At 42.9% G+C, this 12617-nt stretch overlaps 1 protein-coding gene across 1 annotated transcript in view; it reads right to left on the reverse strand.

Moving 5' to 3' along the window:
* Positions 1 to 200: 200 nt before the first annotated feature.
* Positions 201 to 12617, reverse strand: part of qsox2 (quiescin Q6 sulfhydryl oxidase 2) — a 12728-nt gene continuing 311 nt past the window's right edge. The window contains exons 1-12 of the mRNA XM_079757765.1: positions 12605 to 12617; positions 11480 to 11580; positions 11133 to 11181; positions 9100 to 9205; positions 7355 to 7445; positions 6979 to 7124; positions 6688 to 6834; positions 6354 to 6483; positions 6042 to 6164; positions 4224 to 4374; positions 3668 to 3856; positions 201 to 2028 (exon numbers count right to left, since the gene is read on the reverse strand). The exon at positions 12605 to 12617 is cut by the window's right edge and continues 311 nt beyond it. Of these exons, the coding sequence (XP_079613891.1) occupies positions 1538 to 2028; positions 3668 to 3856; positions 4224 to 4374; positions 6042 to 6164; positions 6354 to 6483; positions 6688 to 6834; positions 6979 to 7124; positions 7355 to 7445; positions 9100 to 9205; positions 11133 to 11181; positions 11480 to 11580; positions 12605 to 12617 (1737 nt within the window). The 3' untranslated portion in view covers positions 201 to 1537. The remainder of the gene's footprint in view (positions 2029 to 3667; positions 3857 to 4223; positions 4375 to 6041; positions 6165 to 6353; positions 6484 to 6687; positions 6835 to 6978; positions 7125 to 7354; positions 7446 to 9099; positions 9206 to 11132; positions 11182 to 11479; positions 11581 to 12604) is intronic.

Genomic DNA, 12617 nt, shown 5'->3' on the forward strand with positions numbered 1-12617 from the left:
TAGAATTCTTTTCTGATATTCCACTCATCAAAAAAAAAAACTTAACTAAATTCAGTATAGTGCAGATTTCTTATACTATGTATCAAATATTTTCCAATCCTATGTTGTCAATTGGTAACATGCGTTTTTGAACCTTTGGGGATGGGTCTCAAAGCATCTTCTTTAATCCATAAAAATATAAAAACATGAGATCACACATTTATTTAGATAACAAATCATTAATTTACAAATCTACACTCAACTGATTAAAGAAGGAAAAACTAAGAAAACTTAAGATGATTAAGACGTCGTCATACAAATGGACTTTAGTTCATATTTAGCAGGTTTCTATGCTTACACTCAAAAATAAACTCCAGTTAATTTATAGAAATGTATCATGGAGGCTCTTCAAACCTCAAACCGTCAAACAAACACATTTCAAGTTGATAACAAAAACAAAAACACGATCCTGAAATAGGTTGACTCTGTTCAAAAGGACTGACTCAGATATTTTTGGAAAAGAAGACCATTTGCACAAATACCTGCTTCACCGAGGGTTTCTATGAAAACAACTACATGCTGGATTACTGTAAAGTAAATTTAAAAAGTCAGCAAAGCAGGGGTTGAATAATACTTGTTCAAGAGCTATAGAACTGACTGTGGTCCTGGTTAGATAGAAGCTCTAAGGAGAACGAACATTTCATCTCATGATCGGTTGCTGGACTTGCCCGAAATGTAAAACAATACAAAAACTGAGACTTTTGTAAATGAAATGGCTCTGATCTGGTTCTATGCAATACAAAATACAGTCAGTTCTATAGAGCTATTCTATAGTGTTTTTATCTTCTGTATATTTTTTGTTAGCTTCTCTTGAAAACAGCTATATTGAGGTTTACAAATCCTGTATGACATGATCCTATACAGATTGTAAGAATAAGAATTAGGAACGTAAGGGGATCAATCATCATTTGATTCAAGTTATATGAACCCTGCTGTAATACCTAACAAAAAGCTGCAATGCCGACAGAAAGAAGACGGATGCTCTTTGTAGCCAGTTAGCGGTTGTGTTTTATCAATCTATGGCACATTGTGAGCTGGTCCCTGGTCAGCCGTGATGATGCGGCGGCGGCTGTGGCGCCCTGCCAACTGAATACGTCTCATCTAAAAACAATCAGCCGCGTGAAGTGGATGGCAGTTTATTCTCCTCTCAAGAAAAAGTTCCACTTTAGTTCAACACAACCGAGACCAGGCCAAAGCCCTTCGCTCCGGCCCACACCCAACACACACAAGCTCTGTAAACTAAATGGCGTTTCAAAAGTCTCCATGTTGATTCTCCCTGTTGTCGTGTCCAATGACCCCCGGAGATCTGTGACAACGTCTGCTTGGATGACGCGTCTGGTGCGGTGAAGTAAACCGAACGAAGTAAACCGCAGTCCTGAGAGTCCAGGGGAGGGCGTCGATGCATTACAAAAGAAACCTCATCCTCCTGTCCAAGAAATATATATACCAAAAACCAAGTCCGATCTGGGTTTCAACAAACCCCAAAGTCCGGTCCGGGTTACACGTGGAGCCGGCCGTTCTTGAGCTTCCAGCGTCTCGAGCGGATCTTGAAGAAGAAGAAGAGCAGCATGAGCATCAGGCAGGAGCAGACGTACAGGACCAGACACAGGCTCATGTCAACGCTGGTGAAGCCCAGGATCCACCCTCCGGAGCCAGAGTGGAGCCGGATCTGGGCCCCCTGGGCTCTCCCCCCGTTCAGCACCACCGCCGTCGCCCTAGGGGTGGGCTGCTGCTGCTGCAGGGCCTGGACTGCGCCCTGGGGTCCCTGGGGTCCCTGGGGAGGCGCCGGAGGGCGGGTAGGCAGGTGGCGTTGAGGCTCGGGGAGGTAGCGAGGAGAGAGGTTGGCAGCTCCGTAGTGTTCTCTGAGGAAGGCCAGGACCTGCTCCTCGTTCCAGGTGTGGACGCCCTCCTTCTCCTGGTGGCAGGCGGGGCAGAGGGCGGGGCTGGGCCAGGGCGATTTGGGGAACACCGGGTCGTCACTGAGGGAACCTGCAAGACACGCAAGTTAAAGGGAACCCCATCATGACTTATGTTAGAAGGAAAGTGATGGAGTGGGATACATGTCGTGCTGTTGATGGATCCTGGTCCAAATCTGTACCAACATGCAAAAAAGGTTTGAAATCGTAGGTTAGAATGTATGTATTAGCTCAAATCTATACTTAAAAACTTAAAAACTACTACTTGCTCAAACAGGGTGTTTGGTTCTCTGTAAAGACATTACAACCAATAAAAAAACCTTGTTTTATCTCTTTGTCAGCTCAGTTTTTGTGATTACGTCACAAAGTCAGAGTGGATGACATTACACAGCCTTTTTATATTTAGTCCCACCACAAAAATTGACCTTTTGTTTGTTTTTTTAATCGGAAATATATTTCACACGTTACGCTGTTTCACATCTTTTAACAAATAAACCAATCCAGTCATAATCACCGCTTCAAACTGCCCAACCAACCACTTGAAATAATCAATCAAGGAACCAATCAAGGAAGAGATGCCCTGATGGGTAAGCAATGAGGCGAGGGCGGTCTAAATATAAATAGTATCATACAGATGCAGGCGCGCAGTCGACCAAAACAGACGTTCTCCCAGAGCATTTCACTCACTAATACATATCGGATGGCTGTAGCCTTTCTAACAAATTCCGCCCAAATGTGAGCTCTTAGCTCTCACCTTTAATGAATTACAAGCAGTTATTTTAAAGAGTGGCCAAACATTAACAAGAAACCTGCGGGACAGAACAATGCAATAGGGATTGGCTGTGATCAATCTTAGTGGCTTCCTCCTGGAGCCAATCAGTAAAAGCATCTAGGAAACCTGCCTTGTGCTTAGCGGAGAGAGGGGGATACAACCAGTGTGGGAGCTGCTGTATGAGTCTATAGTCCTTTTTACACTGACAAAAATGCCCGCCCTGGTCCTCGTTTTTACACTGGCCGCGGTAATATACCAGCCTGATTTCGCACCCCAATTTCCCCTTTCGAACTCTATACATATTGGGAGTTTCATTTTCATGTAAATGTGATTAGACGGCTTCATGGTACCAGGGGCAGGACCTGGGTAGAGGTGTTGCTAGGTTTTCTCTACAACAGAGACAATGCAGCAATATCAACATGAGTAGTTCTAACTGGAGATAAAAAAACGTGTGGTCAGCAAAATAAAAAGTATGGTGGTGTTTTTGCCCTTGTAAATAGTTAATCGCGTTTGCAGCAAGTCATTCTTGCATGCAATTGGCTTGAATAAAAAAAAAAAAAACTAAAAAACTTTGGGAGTATGCAAACGATTCTGAAGAGGTCTACTCTCCTTGCGTAGTCCCGCCTACTCCAACAAACCAAGAAAGCCAGTTCCGTGCCGAAGGCGGAATATACCCCCTCGGTTTTACACAGGCAAGACTTTTTTTGTGTGTTTCAAGCCGCGACAACACCGGCTTGGCAGTGTAGAAATGCCTTATGTTATGTTTGTGAGATTTTGTGTGTGTGCACGTGTGGGTCTGTGTGTGTGTGTGTGTGCACGTGTGGGTCTGTGTGTGTGTGTGTGTGTGTGTGTGTGTGTGTGTGTGTGTGTGTGTGTGTGTGTGTGTGTGTGTGTGTGTGTGTGTGTGTGTGTGTGTGTGTGTGGTAGTCTGTGTGCGTACCGGCCAGTCTGCTGTTGACCTGGTTGTGTTTGGACCAGAGCCAGATCACGGCATCGTCCGTGGTCTTGACCTGGTCCAGGGACTTGGCGGCCATCTCCTCAAAGTGACGGCCACACTGCTCGCAGCCGAAGAACGTCCCGATGTAGCCCCGCATGGCCTTCAGGACGGCCGCGGGATCACCCTCTAGAGCTAGGACACAGTGCCACGCAACACGTGTTTCAAGATTACAACAAACATCTCCACTAAAAACAGCCTGAAGTGCCCGGAAAGCCTTCTTGTTTTTTTTGTGTTGTGGCGGGAAAGGGATTCTCTGGTGAAGAGCTGGAGCCTTCAGATGGAGATCTCTGCAGGTGTGCTACCACTCATGCTATCACCCCTAGCATGATTTGTAGAAAACATACAGGAAGCCCCTTCCTATCACAGATGCTTGATGTTTTCAAACCGGTGGTTTGTGTGACCACAATACCACCAATGCACAGTGTTAGTGTGTGTGTGTGTGTGTGTGTGTGTGTGTGTGTGTGTGTGTGTGTGTGTGTGTGTGTGTGTGTGTGTGTACCTGTACTGGCCAGCAGCTTTGGGCTAGCATCGTACTGCACCGTTAGCATGTGGAACAATGTCCACAGAGAGCAGGGGTAGCCTCGGAGCCCTGGCCTGCTGCCCTGGCAACCAACCCAGCGAACCTCCGCCCCCAGGGACAGACTGGAGATCTGGGGAGACAGTAGAGGAACGCTAGTTAAAATAATGTCCTCATTCAAACATCAACGTGAGGCGTGACAGCAGGTGCCACACCAAGGGTCTTTGCTCAAAGGACATACTGAGCCCTCTTAAAGCTGGGGTATGTTGGCTTCAAGAAGCCAGACAATTTCTCTTTTAATTCAGCAGTCACCACTTCAAAGGGTTTCATTCTCATGTCATTTATTCTCTCATCAGCTAACTGCTAAACACAAAACGTAATTGGTATCCATTTCTGCCCAGTTTAAATTCCAAAGCAGAGTAAGCAGTAATTTCTGAGCACCTGAGTTTCTATAATGCTAATATTGACTGAGCCAATTGCATACTTCATTGCACAATTAAATGCAATAAGCAAGATCATTTTTCAAGTCAAGATTGTGTAAGCGTCTTAGCCCTAGCCTTATCTACCTCCTATTCACAGCTGTAGATAATGTTATGTGGGCTAGTTTACAGCTGTAGATAATGTTGTGCGGGCTAGTTTACAGCCGTAGATAATATTATGTTGGGTAGTTTACAGCTGTGGATAATGTTATGTGGGGTTGTTTACAGGGGATAATGTTATGCTACTAACCATGGTCAAAACAATCATACTAACAATAACTTCATAAGCACTTTGAAGGCATGTGGAAACTATATAACGTTACAATACACATTATAGGTGTATGGTATGTCCCCCCATTCAGATAGCTGAAGGGTTGAAAGTGTTTTATTTTTATTTTTTTATTAGAAAGATAGTGGATATTCAACATTAATAACGTTGAATAACAACGTTATTCACGCCCATTATAAGGGTGATGTGATGTTTGGAACTGAAGACGGGTTCGTGCTATGAGTCCCTTGTGTCTAGCGGTGTTTTCCTGCCAAGGAATATGGTCAGGCAGCAGCCCTCCTCTCTATAGAGTCATCGTCTGGGCCATATTGCTACACAACATGCCAATTACAGAGTACCATTCACTAACCAAAAGCCTCATTTAAATTATATTGTATTCAACCGGAGATGTCTGCTTTTTCAAAATGTTTCCAAAGGATTCAAATTGGTGTATAGAAGTGTGTCCCACTAGCTGGGACTAACAGTTAAAAGCAGGTAAAGAACTGTGTGGCCAGTGAAGCTATAGTGTGGGTGTACCGCACCAAGACTGTATATAATACAGCTTCAATGATTTACCACAGACTGTATATAATACAGCTTCAACTGACTTACAGACTGTATATAACACAGCTTCAACTGACTTACCAGAGACTGTATATAATACAGCTTCAACTGACTTACAGACTGTATATAATACAGCTTGGTGCATATTGGTGGAGACTATCACAGACAGTTCAACATCTCAATGAATCGAAATACAAAAAAAACTCTTAAATTCTCTTAAATTTTTGGTATTTCGGACATTAGAGTATATTTATTCTCGTTGGAAAAACCAACGCAACCCTTCCTTCTCCCAAGCATGGTCATGTTCGGAATCAGCATAGGGGAGGGGCGCAGTCAGTGTGTTGTTGAGAGAGAGAGCGATGTAGTCAACTACATGCCGTAAAATACATTGCTATTGAAAATCATATTAAAAAAATGACGTCTCTACTGGATGACTGTTTTTGCGTGTTTCCCCGGAATTTAGGCGGTAAAGGGCTTGTCACTACTGACCCTCATCTTGTCATCCACCAGGTCTAGGATGGCCTGGTATGGGATGCTCTCCAGTGGTAACCTCACCAGCCAATCCAGTAGGTTCTCCATCACCTTCTGCACAGAGGCCCTCCCTGGATACAGCTTCACACACACACACACACACACACACACACACACACACACACACACACACACACACACACACACACACACACACACACACACACACACACACACACACACACACACACACAAACATTAAACACACATTAAACAACCCAGGCACAAATTGAACAAAAGTGTTGGACGCACACAAAGGATGAAGGGTACCTTAGCAATCACTGTCACAACGCTTTTGAATGTCTTGAGCTCCTCCCCTCCCAGAGTATTGTGGGTAGCCAGCTCAACTCTCAGCAGGTAGTGCAGGGCGGACTCCAAGTCAGCCATGTACACTTTGGAGCTGGAGAGACCAACAGACAGATGGATGGACAAGGCAGATGGACAGGAAGACACGGATCGATTAAACAGAGAGAGAGGCATTTAAAGACAATGCATTTCCTGGACTAGTAACAGCACAAATCGAACAAACAAAGACTGGAGCTAACCCAGGTGTGTTTCAACCAGACTCTCTGGACAGTATGATTAGGATGTGCTCAAGTCTCACCTGTCAAACTCCCTCCAGGGATCAGTGCTGCGATGCTCAGACAGCTCCCCCATGTGGTTGGGGGTGCTGTGGTCCTCAGTCTGTCTGCGTTGAACTCCTAGCAACCCTCTCAGGTAGGACGTGAAGAAGAAACGCAGCTGCATATACCTAGATGAGAGAACAGGTATTGTATTGGGTCTACTGAAATAGCAGACCCAATTATTGGCTGTGTGTGTGTGTGTGTGTGTGTGTGTGTGTGTGTGTGTGTGTGTGTGTGTGTGTGTGTGTGTGTGTGTGTGTGTGTGTGCTCACAAGTGCAGGTGTGTGTGTGTTCCATTGGGATGTAGCAAGTAGGCTGATGGGAAGGCTGTGATCTTCAGTTTATCCACTAGGGGGGTGTCTGTAGACAAAGCTCTTCTCACAACAATCCCAGTGTACTTCGACAGGTCCAGTATTACCTGCGGATAAATAGAAGGGTAAAGAATACTGTACATACGGACAGGATGACAAGTGGTGTAGCTTTTTCTTTTGATGACCCATCTAATGTGTTGACGGTGAGTGTGTTTTGCTATGGATTTCTCTTCATCCGTGGGTAATATTGATAATGTGTTTGTGTTTTCAGATTTGCAAGCTACATTTATAATCAAGTATCAAGTATCACATGTGCATGTGGGAGTGGATGTGTTACCTCTCGTCCTACGTACGAAGTTGGCTGCTCAATGATAATGGCAGTGTAGTGGGCTGACTTTTGACCCAAGAGAGGAAGCAGGTCGCCCAAACTACAGACACAAGCACAGACAGACAGACCGTTTAAAACAGAGATAATGTCTCATCCCGCTTACACCATGGCCACTTGGGAATCACTCAAATATAAGGGTCATATTGTTGCAGAGTCCATCTCAAAATGTAAAGTTTAGCTTGCACCATTGTTGTGTTCCTGGAAACACAAATGATCAGACCGGAGAAATATATGCCTCTGACTAATGCCCGGAACCCACTCAGTTAACATGAGATTTCAATGGAACGCAGACGTAACCCTATTAGTACATCCAGTAAATAGAGATCTTAATAACGACCTGTCTCACAAGCATATTAACGTAGTCCTGCCATGTTCCGTCAGCCAGGACGTTAGACAACGTGGGATTTCGCAAACTAAATAAATACTGCATATATATATATATATATATATATATATATATATATATATATATATATATATATATATATATATATATATATATATATATATATATATATATATACACATACATACATACATACATACATACATACATATATTTGCTGAAAAAAAAATTGTTGCCTAATTTAATGTTCATCAGCTGATTCTCGAAGCATTACCATGTCATTACCTGTACAATTAGACACACGGAGGCCAATGCCAGAGTTGTAACATCATTTCCGGCAACTGAGTCTAGGACGAAGATTTTGAAGCGGTGCTCTTTATTGTTGCAATATTGTTAACTGCTAGTATTTTACAAGTTAAGGGGTTATTTAAGCTCACGGATCGCTGGCCATCTGATGGTTGAGGAAATGGTGCGGATTTGTTTAGATAGACCCTAGCCATGCCTGTGCTGTTACGTTATGTTGGGGCGGCAGTAGCTAGGAAGGTAGAGCGGGTTGGCTAGTAACCTGAAGGTTGCTGGTTCGATCTCCGGCTCCTCCTAGCTGAGTGTCGAGGTGTCCTTGAGCAAGGCTAACCCTAACTGCTCCTGACAAGCTTGCTGTCGCCTTGCATGGCTGACTCTGCCGTAGGGGTGTGAATGTGTGCGTGAATGGTAAATGTGAGGCAATATTGTAAAGTGCTTTGAGGCCACTGGTTAGAAAAGTGCTATATAAATGCAGTCCATTTACATTTATTTACGACCACGTCAGAGCATTGCCGACCTTATGGCTGGCTATTTGCATGCGCATGGGTGTGCGGTGTTGATGGATTTTTAGTGGACTGATGTGGTGGTTTTGTTTTGGTGTTTGTCTAGATGTCTTGTTGGTGGCGTGTTGCGGTGTCTGCTGTACAGCCGTTATTGTTTAATTAATGGTGTATTGTTGTTTATAAACGTCTGTTTCACTGATTTGAATTCTGATGGCCAACCGAAGTGACGCAGCAAAATAAGTAAGAAAATAAAGAATTAAGAAACTAAGTGTGATCAAACTTTGTTTGATTTCCCAGAGGAAAACAGCACAACATGCCACAACATTACCATTTATTTATAACTGTACTTTGTTCTAGAATAAGCTGTTCTTCTTGGAAATATAACACATTAGGTAAACAACATGCACGCATAACCCAATTTCCATTTGTCTCTAAGATATGCTTATGTGAGACTGAGGGCTGCTGGTTTCGCAGCGAGTTGTGTATCGTGCTCTGTTCTGGGGATACTCCAGAGGGTTTGTGCTGGTGTGAGCGGGTCTTACTTGAAGGGTTCCAACGGTGGACAGTGGTCGGGCTTCCCAAGCCTGGTGTGGTTCTGGAGGAAATTGATCATCAACTCTCTCAATGTCTGCACCCCTCTATCAGCACCTAGACGAAGCAGACGAATAGGACAGACGAACATGAACAGATGAACATGCAAAGCTTAGTTTGGTTAAAGGACAATTCCGGTATTTTGAACATTGAGCCCTCTTTCTGGTTTGTCTAGGATGAAATAGAGTGGTTAACACCGAAATTTTGAACATTGCTTCACAATAGCTGGCTATGGGCATTCACAAACCTGTCCTTAAAACAACCCTAAACGTTCGTTTTCAGAAATTTGAAACTCATCGAGTGGTTAATGGTGTTCGCTGATTTTCCTAATCAAGTATCGTAGCGAAATACAGTTTCTGTCGTGTTTTATTTGGCATTTTGTCTTTTCGCTCGGTTCTAGCCCTACTGTTGATACGGAGAACTGAGCGAAAAGACTACAACCAACCCCCTTTCCGTTTCTGGTTCCGGTCCGGTTTCTGTTTCAATGGATTTACAAAATGCCAAATAAAACACGACAGAAACTGTATTTCGCTATGATACTTGATAAGGAACATCAACGAACACCACTAACCACTCTATGAGTTTCACATTTCTGAAAGCAAACGTTTAGGGGTGTTTTATGGACAGGTTTGTGAATGCCCATAGCCAGCCATTGTGAAGCAGCCAGGGGCGATTCGAAATTAGCCAAATACCCGAGACAGGACCAGTATTCAAAATTTCGGTGTTTACCACTCTATTTCATCCTAGACAAGCCAGAAAGGGGGCTCAATGTTCAAAATACTGAAATTGTCCTTTAAGGCTGAATAAACACTGCAATCTGATTTTACCACAGAGGTTTGGTCAAGGGAGGAAGGGACAGGCGTGCTAAATGAATCTAATCCCATTCGATGAAATCTATACATGATTTATCAACAGGTATTGGTTAACATCAACATGTCGGTTTGCAGTCTTGAAGTTATTTTTGCATTGTTAAAGGTCCCGATAGCAGGACTGTCGTCTGAAGATATTTACATCCTTTATTTAATCTTACATACGGAAGTCCCAAAGTGTGTTGAGTCTCTACAAACCCAGACCATGCTATTGTGTATGTATGTGGTGAATCAGCTGTATCCGGATGGATGTGACAAAGTATCGTTCTGCTTTTTGAGAACACATCATGTGAATAAAACGTCCCACCCCTTCCCGTCTGGGTGGTCGTCGCTGCGAGTTGGAAAGAGACGGGCTGGTTAAAGTGTAATTCCGGCGAAAATTTAACCCAGGGTCTTTGATTTGGCATGTAAGACCATCAAATAAGCCCTCCAGATACTTTTTTATTGAAAATCGAGTATAGAGTTTGCCCGGCCCAATGTTTGGCTTCCATGTTATTGGCTATGGGCACAGCGAACGCATCAAAATCTGCATTTTTTAACCACTAATATAGCTCAAAATAGCACCATAAAATACCCTAAACAATATAATAGAGGCGCCAACAAATTTAACTTAACAAACTCCCCTCTTGATACTTGGCTGTTTTAAATTTGTTTGTGTCTCTATTATATTATTTACTGTGTCTGGTAATCGACTTGTGTTCCTGGAAATATGGACCTACCGGTCATTTTTTAACTAAATGGTTGATGCTTCGTTTTATGTGTAGGGACACAAATCATGCTACTGCAGAGGTTTGGTGCTATTTTGAGCTTTATTAGTGGTTAAAAAATGCAGATTTTGAAGCGTTCGCTGTGCTCCTAGCCAATAACATGGAGGACAAAAATTGCACCGGGCAAACTCTATACTCGATTTTCAATGAAAAAAGTATCCGCATATCTGATTATTTGATGGGTTTACATGCCAAAACAAAAATCCTGGGCTCAATTTTCGCCAGAATTACACTTTAACAATGATTTCTTGAGTAGTTAGATGAGGAAGGAAATTTCACCAGAATTTTCACCAGAATTACACTTTAACAATGATTTCTTGAGTAGTTAGATGAGGAAGGAAATTTCACCTCTATACGTCTTTCCCAAGTCAGCAGGGGATGCATGTGCTCCAAAATACTGAAGAGAAGGTTCAGACATAGTCGGTTATTTAACAAGAACAAACACTCACATCCAAGCAGCATAACTCCATGCTATACATGACGGTAGAAGAGGACATTTATAACACACACTCTGATGCTAGGGTATCAATACATGCTAAATATAAATGGATGGAGCATTGTTTTTTATATAGAGCATCCTTCGAGAGTCGTACACATTCCCTATTTTTTTACATACTCTGAAAGAAGGGTAGCTGTGAACACTATACATACTTAGAAGGTGTTACAGAAGGGTGAAGTAAACTACAATTACTTACTCTGAAGGTAGGGTAGAAGCTTACTCCATATTCCTTGCAGATGTCAAAGTTGTCATCCTGGGCGCAGTCCACCACAGCAATATGAATAACGGTGTCCCAGTCTGTTGGGAAAAGCAACAAAGTGTTAAACCTGATAATGGTGCGGCAGAAGCTCCTGAGATCAGGATAAGATACACTATATTATATTTTGCACCATGGTTTCCCTTCCATGTTGGCTATTGGACAGTATTGATTAATAGTCATCTTGCATTACTGTGGAAATGGGAGTCAGTCCGTGATTGTAAAACCACTCCAACCCATACAAACTCTATTGTTTCCTGCACAGTACAGCTTCTGTAATACAGCTGTTGTACTGAAAACCAGCTCCCTTAAATTATTTGTGTCCACATGTACCTCCAGGTGTGTTTATTGGGGCCTGTCTCAGTGGTAGGAAAGCTCTTCAACAGGTTCGCTCAATAGGGCTCATCACCAGGTCAAGAAACTGACATGTAACGTTACATTCAATTGCAACACATCCTGCACACAATAGAACACCATTCACTTTATTCTGAAATAACACAAATACAATTCAAGCAGAACAATCTGAGAGGGCCAGTCTACCAGCTGTCCAAGATTCATTCAAAATTTCCAAATAATGCCTCTTATTGTCTATGTAACTACATTATGTCTCTGGTGAACCCGAGAAGCTAGCTCTTCTCCAAAGCACGCCAGCTACGGACATCTGATCTGGATCTAAGTCTGTAACAGGTGATGGTGTTGACTAACTAACTGATAACTTACACATTAATGATAAGCTACGTGTAATCGTTACATCCCTGGGGAATGTTAATGATGCCTCTTATTGTCTAAATAACTACGTTATGTCTCTGGTGAACCGGAGAAGCTAGCTCATCTCCAAAGCACGCCAGCTACGGACATCTGATATGGATCTAAGTCTAAGATGAAAGAATAAGTCGTTGTAAATATAACTAGGATAATGTGGATGCTAGCTTATTACACGCATAACATTAGCTCCCATGGAAAACGTGTGTGTGTTTGTGTGTGTGTGTTTAAAGAGCTTACATCTAGCTTCTCAATGGGGTTAAAGAAAGGCTTGTGTTGACGGTACACAATAACACAACCCACCTTGGACGTCGTG

The sequence above is a fragment of the Pollachius pollachius genome (assembly GCF_949987615.1).
Source record: "Pollachius pollachius genome assembly, chromosome: 1".
Taxonomy (NCBI): domain Eukaryota; kingdom Metazoa; phylum Chordata; class Actinopteri; order Gadiformes; family Gadidae; genus Pollachius; species Pollachius pollachius.